At 47.1% G+C, this 15543-nt stretch overlaps 2 protein-coding genes and 1 pseudogene across 8 annotated transcripts in view; 2 read left to right on the forward strand and 1 right to left on the reverse strand.

Annotated features, from left to right (window-relative positions):
- The window catches only part of DRAM1 (DNA damage regulated autophagy modulator 1), a 35458-nt gene extending 24460 nt beyond the window's left edge, over positions 1-10998 (reverse strand). Inside the window, exon 1 of one of the 2 annotated variants that reach the window (NM_001190286.1) lies at positions 10442-10733. In NM_001190286.1, the coding sequence (NP_001177215.1) occupies positions 10442-10572 (131 nt within the window). In that variant the 5' untranslated portion in view covers positions 10573-10733. Of the gene's footprint in view, positions 1-10441 lie in introns of both variants that reach the window. The other variant, XM_085024543.1, reaches the window with a different exon arrangement.
- Positions 1-15543, forward strand: part of GNPTAB (N-acetylglucosamine-1-phosphate transferase subunits alpha and beta) — a 211495-nt gene that overhangs the window by 55402 nt on the left and 140550 nt on the right. For 3 of the 6 annotated variants that reach the window (XM_084957374.1, XM_021092669.2, XM_021092666.2), the window contains 2 exons: positions 415-516; positions 8494-8616. In XM_084957374.1, the coding sequence (XP_084813500.1) occupies positions 8526-8616 (91 nt within the window). In that variant the 5' untranslated portion in view covers positions 415-516; positions 8494-8525. Of the gene's footprint in view, positions 1-254; positions 517-8493; positions 8617-15543 lie in introns of those variants that run through there. The other 3 variants (XM_021092662.2, XM_021092664.2, XM_021092663.2) reach the window with 2 other exon arrangements.
- LOC146403526 (uncharacterized) lies at positions 10920-11755 on the forward strand (annotated as a pseudogene).

Here is a 15543-nt window from a genome sequence, read left to right on the forward strand (position 1 = left end):
TGAGCCTGCATTCTTTTTTTTTTTTTTCTTTTTTCCTTTTTGGCTTTTAAGGGCTGCACCTGCAGCATATGGAGGTTCCCAGGCTGAATCAGAGCTGCAACTGTCGGCCTACACCACAACCATAGCAGCACGGGATCCGAGCCACATCTGTGACCTACACCACAGCTCATGGCAACACCAGATCCTTAACCCAATGAGTGAGGCCAGGGATCAAATCCAAATCCTCACGGATACTAGTTGGGTTTGTTACTGCTGAGCCACAATGGGGATTCCTGCGCCTACATTCTTATACTTGGCACCACACCATAGAAAATGTCAATACTATGAAGACTGAGGAAAACATGAATGTACTTCACTCACATCTAGTTGTCGGAGTGAATGCAATCATCTTTTTTTATTTGGCCGCACCCACAGCAGGGGGCAATTCCAGAGCCAGGGACGACGGAACCTGCACCACAGCAGCGATCCAAGCCACAGCAGTGATACTACCACATCTCCAACCCACTGAACTACCAGGTAACTCTTATTTTACCTTTTTTAAGTTCACAGTAAATGATCATATTACGCAAAGGTAGTAGGATTTGGATGGCACAGCTGTCCTTGAGCACCTGATTCAGGAAACCAGAGAATGAGTGCCAGGCCAAACCAGTTGCCCCCCAACTTGGCAGAAGTAGTCCCCTTACCCAACTTCCGCCATAAGATTCTGATTCAGTGCTACGTGGCTTAAGCAACATGGCTCCAGCCCGGCCCTGGTCCCATCCGCCTCCTCACTTGTTTCCTAGTAAACGAGGCATTTCCTGGCAACTGTACCGAGGATAGGAACTAATTATTCATTTGCATGTAGCTTAGAAGCTGTTGAGGCTGTTATGTGCACACAGTTGTGGCTAGGAAATCAGTTTACAGCTATATTTACTGTACTTACATTTTTACAAGTTTTATTCATCATGGAAAATTCCAAGTTGTTTATCTAACAAATTTTTGACGTTAAGCCAGTGCATAATCACTGGATGCTCAAAGAAATAAAAACAATGTAAACAAGACGTGCATGATAATATAAGCTTGTTTGAATGCTGTTCTTTAAATCATTAGATCCGAGACTTCATTACTCTTAAGCCTGAAGTCATGGTTTATGGGGGGGGCTCTGAGATGCTGGAAATATGCAAAATTATCTGCGTGCCCAGACTGAGGTTTATCAGATTGCCCTAAAATCCTAGGTCCATTGCTTGGAAGATTGGTCGGGACTTAGAAGCTGAAAACATTCAATGCACCAATAAGAGGAGACCATTACTTCCTTTTTCTTCATACTTAAGTGTATCATTTAAAATAAATAAGTATAGGAGTTCCCATCGTGGCGCAGTGGTTAACGAATCCGACTAGGAACCATGAGGTTGTGGGTTCGGTCCCTGCCCTTGCTCAGTGGGTTAAGGATCCAGCGTTGCTGTGAGCTGTGGTGTAGGTTGCAGATGCGGTTCGGATCCCGTGCTGCTGTGGCTCTGGCGTAGGCCGGCGGCTACAGCTCCGATTCGACCCCTAGCCCGGGAACCTCCATGTGCCGTGGTCACGGTCCTAAAAAGACAAAAGACAAAAAGAAAATGAAAAAGAGAAAAAATAGCCTAGGAGTAAAGAAAGCTGCGAGGAAGAGGAGAGCTGGATAAGAGAGAGACAGATGAGCTGAAGGGTAACCTGGAGACAGGGTAATCTGGGAAGGGCAGCTGGACAGAGATCTGAACGAAGTGGAATACTGGGGCCAGGAAAACGATAGGCAGAGGGAAGAGCCAAGGAGGCCAGAAGGTGACAATATGCTAGAGGAACTTCGAGGAAGGAGGGACAGCCGGAGGGGAGTAAGGAGGGCCTGGGGGCTCTCGGGGGCGGGGTTCAGGAGGGTCATGGTAAGGACTCTGAAGGTCACTCTAAACAGGATGGGAAGCCACCACTGAGAGCCGGGAAATGATGTGAAGCTGATCGATGTCCTTAAGGGATGTTGCGGAAAGAGCGTGGAGGGGCAGGCATGGACCAGGGAGACTTAGGGAGCTATTTCACCAGTTTATCAAGAGAGGACAGTGGCTTGGACCAGAATGGTAATGGAGAGGGAGGCATAAAAAAGAGGTCAGATTTTGGAGCTCCCGTCGTGGCTCAGTGGTTAACGAATCTGACTAGGAACCATGAGGTTGCTGGTTCAATCCCTGGTCTCGCTCAGTAGGTTAACGATCCGGTGTTGACTTGAGCTGTGCTGTAGGTCGCAGTTGAGGCTCAGATTCCCCATTGTTGCGGCTGTGGTGTAGGCCAGCGGCTACAGCTCTGATTAGACCCCTAGCCTGGGAACCTCCATATACGGCCCTAAAAAGGCAAAAAAAAAAAAAAAAAAAAAAAAGAGGTCAGATTTTGAAAAAATTTTTTTCGTGTGTGTGTGTGTGTGTGTGTGTCTTTTTTGGAAAAGCTGCACTTGTGGCATATGGAAGTTCCCAGGCTAGAGGTCAAGTTGGAGCTGTAGCTGCTGGCCTACACCACAACCACAGCAACGCCAGATTTGATCCTCATCTTCAACCTATACCTCAACTCAAGTCAGGTTCGATCCCTGGGCTCAATGGATGAGTTAAGGATCTGGCATTGCTGAAAGCTTAGGCATAGGCCACAGATGTGGCTGGGATTTGGTGTTGCCATGGCTGTGTTTGTGGTATAGGCCACACCTGCAGCTCTGATTCGACCCCTAGCCCAGGAACTTCCATATGCCACAGGTGCAGCCATAAAAAGAAAAAGGAAAAAAAATGAAGAAACTGAGCCTTAGAAAAGAAACTTTCCCAGGGTCACAGAGATTGTTAAGGGGGAAGCTGAAGACAAGCCATGTATCTAGAGCTCTCTAATTTCAATGGCCACAGTTTAGAAGTCTTCCCTGCTGTGCTATATTACACTTCTTTTTATGATAACGTATCATTTCCACATGAGTTTACAGAACTGTCTGTCTCAACTGGGTTCGCATCAGCAATCCTTTTTGGAGTCATAAGTAAGCTGTCCTTGGCATGCAGTACTCTACAATGCATGTTCTTGTTGGACTGAAATGCATTGCTGTCAAGGAAAGAGGGTGATTCAGTATAGCACTCTTTTTTTAAGTTGAAATTGAGCACTTGGGTTTAAAATTTGTCAGCCCTGCATCAATCAAGACTTTTGGGAGTTCCCATTGTGGCTCAGCGGAAACGAATCTGACTAGCATCCATGAGCACGAAGGTTCGATCCCCAGCCTAGCTCAGTGGGTTAAGGATCCAACATTGCCATGAGCTGTGGTGTAGGTTGCAGACCCGGCTCAGATCCTGCACTACTGTGGCACCATGGCGTAGGCCAGTGGCTACAGCTCTAATTCACCCCCTAGCCTGGGAACCTCCATATGTGGCCCTAAAAAGACCAAAAAGAAGTAGAAATAGCATGTGAAAAACAGTCACATGTTTATTTAACTCTCTGGGGAAGAAAGAATTTTATGTCATCAAATGACCACTGAAGATAGATTAAAAATGTGAAAAAAAAATGACAATGGAAAATTTAAGCAGGAGAACTTATATATCTTTACAGATAGCTCTGAAGCCAAACAGCACTACACCAATCGCCTCAACTTTCTCAAGCTGTGGAAATTTAGGATCTTCAATTTTCTTATTATGTTTTTCTCAGAATTAACTAATGTGGGCAAAGTTTTTTTGGAGAAAATATTAAACTATACATTATCATTTCAAGAATGATACTTTTCCAGCTAAAAGTTTTAAATGGCATGCCTACCTTTTCATCCTTATGATACTGGGGCCTAGAGATACTGGCGGTAGTGATCACTGCACTGTAGACTGGAATGTCATTAGCATCATGTCAGCATATGTGACTCTATACACTCTTCATGATCTGATTATTTATTAACCCAGATCCCACTGTTAGAGCCAAACAGGGAAGCAAAAGTCACCTGAAATTCAATGTTGTTAGTAATCAAAAAAGCTGGTTTAAGCCGGAAGTCATCAAGAATTATATGGGAAATTTTTTCTAAAAAACTATATGGATATGGGGATGGGGAATAAATTAGAAGTTTGAGATTAATAGATACATTCTATACAAAGTAAAGAAGATCTACTGTACAGCACAGGGAACTATATTTAATATCTTGTAAAACCTACAATGGAAAAGAATCTGAACAAAGAATAGAGATATAGATATATCCATAACGGAATCACTTTGCTGTACACCTGAAACCAACACAACACGAAATCCACTGTATTTCAATTCAAAATAAATAAAAATAGGAGTTCCCTTTGTGGCTAAGAGGAAATGAATCCGACTAGTATCCATGAGGTTTCGGGTCTGATCCTGGCCTCACCCCATGGGTTAAGGATCTGGCCTTGCTGTGGCTGTGGTGTAGGCCAGCAGCTGTAGCTCCAATTCGATCCCTAGCCCGGGAACATCTGTGTGCCACAAGTGTAGCCCTAAAGAAACCACACCAAACCAAACCAACCAAACAAATAGATAAATAAAAAGTCATTTGGATATGTAGACACCACAAACATACATGTACATGCATTCATTTGCCTACGTGTTGATGGAGGCCGAGGCTGCCATATGAGGACCAGTCCACTGTGTGTTTTCCTGGCATAGGAACCACATCTACTCTGAATTATCTCTCTGTGAGTTTTGGTGTCGTTAAAGTGCAGGAAAACCTTAAAGATACTTTTGAAGCAATCTGAGTGCAGAATCCTTCTAGTTTTTTTAAATCGGTTTTTCAAATCCCTACATTTGTCATTACTACTACCAAACAGACTGTAATTCTTGACCACTTGTCTCCTGGGAATTTTTCCAAAGCATTCTCTTAGAAATTACAATTGTTTTTTCCATTCATGGACCAACAGTTAATGTATATTGAGTTAAATCACTCAATTACAGTAGAGAAAATACAACTGTAAACAAATCTGAGAACCAACACAACTGATATTTGATAAGCAGACAAAGAAGCAGGTGAGACATGATCGGGAACAGCCCAGTATGCAGCCACCGCCACTGGAGGAGGTGTCTAGGGACCATCAGCTTCCATCAGTGTATTTTTCAGAGAATGAGAGTATCAGTTAACACAGCAAGCGGAGTAAGTCGAGGCTGGTTAAGAAAGCTTCTGTTACATTCACAAACTGATCCCTTAAAAATTAGCTACCAGAGTTCCCATCGTGGCTCAGTGGTTAATGAATCCAACTAGGAATCATGAGGTTTCAGGTTCAATCCCTGACCTTGCTCAGTAGGTTAAGGATCCAGCGTTGCCGTGAGCTGTGGTGTAGGTCGCAGACGTGGCTCGGATCTGGTGTTGCTGTGGCTGTGGGGTAGACCGGGGGCTACAGCTCTGACTGGACCCCTAGCCTGGGAACCTCCATCTGCCACAGGAGCAGCCCAAGAAATGGCAAAAAAGACAAAAAAAAAAAAAAAAAAAATTTAGCTCTCAACCAAATGTCCTTTCCTACTTAACACTAAAATCTGTCCAGACTGAGGTGAACGGGTCTGTCTTTTTTTTTTTTTTTCTATATTCCCTCACTTTTTAGTTTTATTGAAGTATAGATGATTTACAATGTGCTAATTTATGCTGTACACCACAAAGTGATTCAGTTATAAATATACACTCATCCATTCTTTTTAAGATTCCTTTCCCACATAGGTTAGCTCAGAATACTGAGTGGAGTTCCCTGTGCCACACAGCAGGTCCTCATCGACCGTCCATTCCACACATAACCGGACGGGTCTCTTGATTCTCCTAACAGCAAATGCTCACAGGGAACATTCCTGACCAGGATGTTAATGAGTTCTAAGTGAGTTCCCATGTTAATTCACCAGGGAAGTGCTATTATTAACCCACAGAGAAGCAGAGCAAAGTCAAGTAACTTGTCCAAATGCCCACCGCCGGGTCACGTGGCGGAGCTGTACTCGAACTAAAGGTGTTTGCTCCAAAGTTGTTCCCTTAAGCTACTCACTCCGTTCCCTCTCGGTATGATTATCAAACGTTATAAATATTCAGCGAGTCAAACTGACTATAAAGTGAGGGTGCAAATCTTGTAAAACATGGAGAATCTCCTGAGGTCCATAGACGTGGTCTCAGAGAACAGCTGGAATCACAACCACGGTTAACGAACAGTCGACACTGGCAGAATCAGTTAACAGTTGAAGAGAGGTTGAGACGATTAATAAAACAGGCCTACCTGCTGTAAGTTATCTTAGCATTCACACAATATTTACTAAGCACCTAGTCTGGCACTGCCATTCATGCTGGGGATGCAGCAGGGAACCCTAATCTCTGCCCTTCTGGAACTTGTATTTTGTGTCAGTGACAGACAATAAGCAAGATCAAATCCTTACACACAGGTTAGGAATGGTCATCGGGAAAACTGAGGTCATAAAACATTTCTGCAAAAATGAGTCTCTTCTCTCTCTTCAAAAGACAAATGTGGAATCAAGAACTGTACATCCAGGGAATTCTCTGCTGGCCTAGCAGGCAGAGGCTCCTGCATTCTCACTGCTGTGGCTCTGGTTGCTGCTGTGTGGCTTAGGTTCGATCTCTGGCCCAGGAACTTCCACATACTTCATGTGTGGCAAAAAAGAAAAACAAACAAACAAATGAACAACAACCACAAAAAAAAAACAACCCCAAGAGAGAACCTGAAATAAACATTGCAACTCTCATTAAAAAAGAACTTTAAGAGTTCTCATCATGGCGAAGAGGAAACGAATCCAACTAGGAACCATGAAGTTGCAGGTTCGATCCCTGGCCTGGCTCAGTGGGTTAAGGATCCAGTGATGCCGTGAGCTGTGGTATAGGTTGCAGAGGCAGCTTGGATCCTGCATTGCTGTGGCTATGGTGTAGGCTGGCGGCTACAGCTCCGATTGGACCCCTAGCCTGGGAACCTCCACATGCTGTAGGTGTGGTCCTAAAAAGCAAAAAACAAAACAAAACAAAAAACCCTTTATATCCAGTAATCATAAAACTGTATTAGAAAAAGTTTGTCTTCCTCTCTTAAAAAAAACAGCACCTGAATCATTTTAAGATTTTTGTTCCTGGAGTTCCCTTCGTGCTCAGTGGTTAACGAATGTGACTAGGGACGGTGAAGTTGTGGGTTCGATCTCTGGCCTTACTCAGTGGGTTAAGGATCCGGTGTTGCCGTGTGCTGTGGTGTAGGTTGCAGACGAGGCTCAGATCCTCGTCTGTGGCTCTGGCGTTGGCCGGTGGCTACAGCTCTGATTCGACCCCTAGCCTGGGAACCTCCGTGTGCTGTGGGAGCAGCCCAAGAAATGGCAAAAAAAGACAAAAAAAAAATTTTTTTTGTTCATGATAGGAATTCTGTCTTTTCATTTTGTTTCATTCATTATTAACAAGTGTTCATTATAAGGGATTTTGTTCATTATATGCACTAGTCATAGTTGTGATTATAAATAAAATTGTGTGATTGCTAAGTAAATGAAAGAGAAAATAATTTCCCTAATTTTTCTTTAATTTTATTTGTCTTTTTTTTTTTTTTTTTTTTTTTCTAGGACTACACCCACGGCATATGGAGGTTCCCAGGCTAGGGGTCCAGTCAGAGCTGTAACTGTGGCCTACACCACAGCCACAGCAACACGGGATCTGGGCTGCATCTGTGACATACACCACAGCTTATGGCAACAGCAGATCCTTAACCCACTGAGTGAGGCCAGGGATGGAACCTGCATCCTCATGGATACTAGTCGGGTTTGTTAACCACTGAGCCATGATGGGAACTCCTAATTTCCCTAATTTTTAGATTCATCTTTGGAGTTAAAGACCCAAACTCTTTTCGTTCACTATGCCATTTTGGCCCCCCCTTTTAAGGTGACTTAATTCTAGGTGACCCAGTTTTCTGACATCAGTCACTGAGCAGGGTGTGAGGTCATGAGGAGGGACAGTGGGAATGGCCAAAGACCACAATCCATCCAACAAGCAGTACTTGCACAAAAAGTGAGACTACTCTAAGGAAAGGCAATGGGGATGCAGAATTGGCAAAACTTTACAATGAAAGGGCCACAGAATATTCTGGAAGCATGATACACAAGCCAAAGAAGAAGATATAAAAAGAGAATGGAGGCGTTCCCATCGTGGCTCAGTGGAACCGAATCTGACTAGCACCCATGAAGATGCAGGTTCGATCCCTGGCCTCACTCAGTGGGTTAAGGATCTGGTGTTGCCGTGAGCTGAGGTGTAGGTCGCAGAGGCTGCGCAGATCTGGCATTGCTGTGGCTGTGGCGTAGGCCGGCAGCTGTAGCTCTGATTCAACCCCTAGCCTGGGAACTTCCATAGGCCTCAGGTGCGAGCCTAAAAAACAAAAAGAGAGGTAATATTTGAACAAAGGAGGAGGGAAGGGAGAAAGCCTGGTGATATCTGGAGGAAGAGCATTCTGGCTGAGGATTAGCCAGTGCAAAGGCCAGGATGAGTATTCAAGTTCCCTGGAAGCACAGTAGGTTAAGGATCTGGCGTTGTCACTGCAGTTGCTCGAGATCCTTGGCCCAGGGACTTCCACATGCCCGGAATGAAGCAAAACAAACAAACAAAACCAGGAAGGATGCCAAGGAGTCCTGGAGCGAGATGGGGGAGAAGGCTTCAGAGCAGAGGTGAGTAAGGTTGGAACAGGTCTGGGCCAAAGGGATAAATACAAATGGGGAGTTAATCCCATCTCTGCTAGGAGTCTCGTTCTCATCTACATCTTGCCCCTGCCTGGGCCTCAGTGGCTTAGTCTTCTAGGAGGGCAGAGGCATCCAGTTCTCCAGACAGCCTTCAGGCCCCAGGCACTCTTGGGCAGGCAATCACGTGTGTGTTGGTTTGTTGTTTGTAGGCTGAAGACCCAATCTCATGCCCTTTTCTCCTGTAATTCTGCCTTTTCCCAAAAGCTTCCTTTCCTTGCTAAGTTTAAAACCTCTTCCTTGGAATGTCTGTGACTTAAGCATCTATCTCACAAGTGGTTGGTCCTGTCAGCTTATTTGCCCCACTTCTGAATGTCTTTTATTTCAAATTCACCCCGGAGGGGTGGGTAACATTAATCACAACTGCATCAGGTGCCTCTACAGAGACTCAAACGTTGCCTCTGCCCCGTCAGGCTAATGCATATCAAATATGATTCATCCCTGGTCTTCAGATCGGCAACAAACAGTTGTTTTCTCAATAAAAAAGTACTACAGGAAGAGAACTCTTTCTTTTTACACCACTTTAAGAGAAGAGAGACGGTGGCACTTGAGACCAAGATGAGCCATGACAAACCAAGTCTAGGTTTCTGCAGGGGCCCCCAGCCTGAAGGGAAAGCCTCCTCGATGCACGGGACGCCACCATCTTGTGGGGGCAAAACCACCGCCACTACCACAGATTTGCTTCTGTGCACTATTCACATTGTCCCATTTCTTGCATTCTTAGCCCCTCTTGCTTCACCTTGGTCTCCCCTTCTTCACCTACAAAAAGACCATAGAGCATTGCTCACCAGGCAGGATGGGGGCAGGATGAAGAGGCCCTACTATCTCTATAATCTGCACAATCCCTACAGTCATTAAGCAATAACCTTGGGTGTCAACCAACTTTACTATCCCCTCACCAACCAGTACAGATCCAGAGGGGTCATAGTCACTTGGAGAAGGATGAACTGTTCTCATGTTTAAGGAATGTCTTTGCCATGGGCAAGGCACAGAGCTGGGAGCAACACGAAGAGGATCTGGACACGTCTCCTGGGCACAGATAAAGCCACTCTCGAGAAAGATGGAGCCCAAAGTTCCGGAAAAGTAGAAATTGTACAATGGCAACACAAGAGATGTCCCTAACTGTCCACAATCCAAACCCGAGGGATCTTGGGCAGCTCTGTTCAAAGGAGTTTAAGCTCCATCCCAGAGACCTAAAGGCAGTATGGTGGTGTTGGTGGCATGGGATGAATCTGGGTGTGAGTTCTGCTTCCACAATTTCCTAGCTGTGACATCAGTGTCACACTGGTGATATTTCAACATCTGCTGAAATTTAGTTTCCTTGCAAGAAAAATGAGCCAGACACCCGCTTCACGAGGATGTTGGGAAGCAGAAGTGAAATAAGTGAGCTGCTTTAGCACACACCTGGATCTGCCTCCAATAAGTGACATCCAGCAGGACCCATCCTTGTTTCAATATTGTCAAAGAAGCTTCTCATTCTCAGTCCCACTCAGTCCGAAAGTTCTCCTGCCTATCCTGAAGCCCTCCTGATGCCACTCTGCTCATTGTTCAGGGCAAAAATCACTGTTCGGCTCCCACCTTCTGCCTCCCCATACATCCCCGGGCTGCCAGGAGCACCCTCTTCTGGTTGTCAGGGCTCCATCTTTCCGTAAGACATCCCGGCGGGGTCTGGACCCCTTCCCTCTGCATCAGCAGCACTGCTCCGCGGTGGTGCCCCTGCCGGGTCCCGCGTCCGGCCTCCCACCCGGCCCCTCACCTGATGTAGGGGAGGAAGGGGTTGACATGCCCCGAGAGCACGGCGACCACGTAGGAGATGATGAAGGCGGCGGACGACCAGGTCACCAGGAGGAAGGGGACGAAGGCCATTCCCCTGAGGAAGCACAGCATCGCGCCGCCGGGAGGGCGCTGCGCTCTGCGCGGCCGGGTCGCGGGGCCCGTGCACGTGCCGGCCGGCCAGGCGGCGGCCACGGCGCGGGCAGTCAAGGGGCGGCCGGCGGGGAAGCTCCGCGACGCCGGGGCAGGCCCGGCCCCGGAGGGAGGGGAAGCGCGGAGAGCAGAGCAGGCGGCGGGCGGCTAGGCGGAGGCTCGGGGGTGGGTGGGGCGCGGGCGGTCTGGGCTTGTTGCGAAACCGGTGAAGTCACAAAGCGGCGGCCCGGCCGACTTACAGGCGCGCGGCGACCTCGCGGACGCGACGCCGGGGCTGCGGAGCTGGGCTCCTTTCGCTTTTGCTTCGGCCTCCGGGCGGGGGGCGCGGCGGGGATGCCCGCACTGACAGCCCTATCCCGCCCGGCCGCCCAGGCTCTTGCGCAACTCCGGAGAAGCGAAGCAACTCCTCCCAGCCCCTCCTTCCCTCGGGGTTTCCGGGGTACCGGGCCTCGAACCCCGACGGCTTCCTCTCCGCGGTCCCGCCGCCTGGGTGTCGCGGGGGAGAGCGTGACCACTGCGAGGTGACATCCACCCCATCCCGCCGCGCTGCGGCTGCAGCTGCTGCTCCGGCTGCTGGGGTCCGGGCGGAAGTGTTCGGCGACGTTGGCCAGGCCACGGGGCACGGAGGTGGCACCCACCTGGAGGGGTCCGCCTGAAAACCAAGAGTGTAGAGGCGGATGGCTGCGGGGGCGGGGTTGGGGCTGGGGCGGGGGCGGGACTGAGCTCTGGATGAGCCTGGACGGCCCCAGTGCTGCCCGCAGTTCTGCTTTTCCCCCAGAGCTGACTTTTCTTTCCTAGAAATTAGGTTTCCCTTTCTCTCATGGATCAGGGTGAACTCAGGCTGGAAGCCGTGACCTAAGATACATTTCAAACCCTGCAAAAGGGATTCGTGTTCTGGAGGTGCTTGCAAGCACGGTGATTTTGAGGTATAGTTTAGAGATCCTGAGCCGAAGATACGTAATCCAGGGTTCATTTCAGTTAAACAAACATTTCTTGGAGTTCCCGTTGTGGCTCAGCGCTAAGAACCAAAGTATCCATGAGGATGTGGTTTCCATTCCTGGCCTCTCTCCAGGGGTTAAGGATCCCACATTGCCCTGAGCTGTGGTGTAGGTCTGAGATGAAGCTCCGATCTGGTGTTGCTGTGGCTGTGGTGTGGACAGATGGTTGTGGTGTAGGCAGGCAGCTGCAGCTCAGATTGAATCCCTAGCCTGGGAACTTTCATATGCGCCCCCGCCCCGGGGAGGGGGGCTAAAAAGCAAAAAATTTTTAAAAAGAAAATCACATGGACATTTCTTGGGTGTCACACACTGCTAAGCGACAGGATACAAAGATTAAATTGTTTCAGGGGGTCTAAAAGGCTGATATATCAAAATGAATTATACTGTATGGAATATTACATAAATGAGAAGTTTTTTAGTTTTTATTTTTGTTTGTTTTTTTGTCTTTTTAGGGCTGCACTCGCAGCACATGGAGGTGCCCAGGCTAGGGGGTCCAATCGGAGCTGTAGCCACCGGCCTACGCCACAGCCACAGCAACGACTGGAACGGAGCTGCCTCTGAGACCTACACCACAGCTCACAGCAACTCGGGATCCTTAACCCACTGAGCAAGGCCAGGAATCAAACCTGCAACCTCATGGTTCACTGGTCAGATTCGTTTCCACTGCGCCACGATGGGAACTCCGACTTCCTTCCTCTCTCTCTTCTCTCTTCTCTCTCTCTCCCCCCCCTTCCCCTCCCCCAAATAGAGATATGGAGAGAAGTTCCTGTGGTGGCTCAGTGGAAACCAATCTGACAAGTATCCATGAGGACGCAGGTTTGATCCCTGGCTTCACTCAGTGGGTTAAGAATGCGGCATTACCATGAGCTGTGGTGTAGTTAACAGATGCGGCTCAGATCTGGCATTGCTGTGGCTGTGGTATAGGCCAGTGGCTACAGCTCCAATTGGACCCCTAGCCTTGGAACCTCCATATACCGCGGGTGTGGCACTAAAAAGACAGACAAAAAAAAAGTTTAAAAAAATAGAAATAGGCATACAGCTGAGATGCATGGGCCAGTGCTTGGATGAAGAATCAGGGAACTTTTGGAGTTAGCGTCGTGGTGCAGCGAAAACGAATCTGACTAAGAACCATGAGGTTTTGGGTTTGATCCCCAGCCTTGCTTAGTGGGTTAAGGATCTGACGTTGCTGTGAGCTGTGGTGTAGGTCGCAGAAGAAGCTTAGGTCCCACATTGCTGTGGCTGTGGCGTAGGTCGGCGGCTACAGCTCAATTGGACCCCTAGCCTAGGTATCTCCATGTGCTGCCAGTACGGCCTTCAAAAGACAAAAAGCCAAAAAAAAAATCTGGGAACTTCTCCTGACAGATGACATTTTTTAAAGTGATTAATTTTAAGCAAAGAAGGGTAGGTAAGATGAACACTCCAGTCCAAGGAACCTGCAGGAGGAGTTCCCATCCCGGCGCAGAGGTTAACGAATCTGACTAGGAGCCATGAGAGTGTAGGTTCGATCCTTGGTCTCGCTCAGTGGGTTAAGGATCTGGCGTTGCTGTGAGCTATGGGTCACAGAATGTGGCTCAGATCCTGCGTTGCTGTGGCTCTGGCATAGGCCGGGGCCTACAGCTCCAATTAGACCCCTAGCCCAGGAACCTCCATGTGCTGATGGGAAGCAGCTCTAGAAAAAGGCCAAAAAAAAAAAAAAAGGGAAATAGCAGGAGGAAATGCAAAGACAGTGAGTTGCCTGTTCTTCTGGAACTAGAAAAATTAGAAAAATACTCGTGTAAGGCTGGGAATGGGGAAGTGGGCACATCACCTAAGCCCTGCTGAGAACGTTGTTTGGTCTGATAGTAAGGCGAGTGGGAAGATGGACAGACTTGTATTTCAGGAGGTCACTGTGGGTGTGGGAGAGTGACCACCATATCCAATAAAGCAGAAACTTTTAATTAAGCTTTTTAAAAAAAATCACAAAAGCTTGCCATGCGTAGTGATCCACTGTCCTCTCTACCTAGCTTTCTGTGTTTTGAAAACAAGCTCTTTCTCTCTGTCTGCCTTCCCTTTCCCCATTGCCTCCCATTTCCCCTTTCCTACTCTACAACTGATCTGATTTAAAAAACCCTCCCTGAGGCAGAGGAATTATGACATCAATGGAATTCACCTGATTATTTTATCTCTGGTGCTTATGTAATTCCCTTAAGCAATCTAATTGGCTAATCACGTTTACAAGGGTTGTCTGACTATAAAGGCAGTTAAGAATGGTATGTTTACGGCAGTTCCCGTTGTGGCTTAGCCGTTAACAAACCTGACTAGTATTCATGAGGACATAGGTTCGAACCCTGGCACTGCTCAGTGGGTGCCACTGTGGTGTAGGCTCGGATGCCAAGTTGCTGCACCTGGGGAGTGTAGCTCTGATTCAGCCCCTAGCCTGGGAACCTCCATATGCCAGCGTGCGAGCCCTAAAAAGATAACAATTAAAAAAAAAAAAAAAAAAACAAATCCGGCTAGGAACGATGAGGTTTCAGGTTTAGCTCCCTGGCCTTGCAATGAGCTGGCATAGGTCTCCAGTTAGACCCCCTGGGAACCTCTAAATTGTGTTTAAAATGGGATTCATGGATATATTGAAAATAGGTACAAAGGAGCCTGTTGTGGCTCAGGTAACAAACCTGACTAGGATCCATGAGGACACAGGTTCTTGGGTTAAGGATCTAGCGTTGATTTGAGCTGTGATGTAGGCTGGCAGCTATAGCTCTGATTTGACCTCTAGTCTGGGAACTTCCATATGCTGTGGGCACAGCCCTAAAAAAGACAAAAATGAAATGAATAAATAAGGTACAAAAGTGTAACTATGTAATACACATACTCATGGTGTCAAGCAGCCCTGAGGGGCACAGCTCTGCTTTCACTTCAAAAAAAAAAAGCTTTTGATTCTGTTGATATTGTGACACATAAAGTTGTAAAGTTTGTATAGTAAGAAATGCAAAAGTCATTAAAAAAAAATCCTACTGGTGCAGGAAAACCAGAATATGTCACCCCTAAATATGCCTCTTTGACATGTTGTTTGAGCTGAAAGCAATTAAGAAGCAGCAAAAGCAGGAAGAGTACTCTCTACCCTCTTCCTTTCTATCTAAAGGCAGAACATAAATTTCCTTTACTGGAGAGGGTTCTAGGCTTTTGGCCCAGAGAGGACACCAGAGGAATTCACAAACAAACCTGGGAACCTCCCCCCACCCCCTGCTGCCCCATGTATTATATTCCCATAGTTTCCTGCCCTTGGACTAAAAACATTTCCCTTTGCCTGTCATTTCTCTACACATGTGTTGTTTCTTTAAGATGCACATACACCCAAGTTCTAGCCACCCCACTGAGTTATCTCTGAGCTTCTCCCACATATATCTGAGAGTGACATATTGATAAACTTCTGCTTATTTTTCCCTTAATCTACTTTTTTGTTAACAGAGATCCAAGCTGAGGACCTAGAAGAGTAAGTAAAAGAAAAAAAAAAAGAACACTGTAAATCAACTATAATTTTAAAAATTGAAAAAAAAGAGAAAGAGTTCCTGTGGTGACTCAGTGGAAACGAATCTGACTAGTATCCATGAGGATGCAGGTTTGATCCCTGGCCTCGCTCAGTGGGTTAAGGATGCAGCATTACCATGAGCTGTGGTGTAGGTCACAGACGAAGGTCGGATCTAGCATTGCTGTGGCTGTGGCACAGGCCAGGGGCCGCAGCTCCAGTTGGACTCCTAGCCCGGAAACCTCCATATGCTGTGGGTGTGGTCCTAAAAAGAAAAAAATGTAAAAAAGAGAGAGAGAAAAAAAAAATTTCTTTCCCTGCACTGGGTACCTTTAAGATACATATGAAATGTTGTGCTTCTCCACTTGAATTGATTCCTGACTTTCTGTCAAAGAAAGTCACTCTGTGTCAAGGAAGGGTCTCTTGGGA

The sequence above is a fragment of the Sus scrofa genome, chromosome 5 (genome assembly GCF_054392235.1).
Source record: "Sus scrofa isolate SSC_HxYL_T2T_F1_AM1 chromosome 5, Sscrofa_HxYL_maternal_Yorkshire_Landrace_v2.0, whole genome shotgun sequence".
Taxonomy (NCBI): Eukaryota; Metazoa; Chordata; class Mammalia; order Artiodactyla; family Suidae; genus Sus; species Sus scrofa.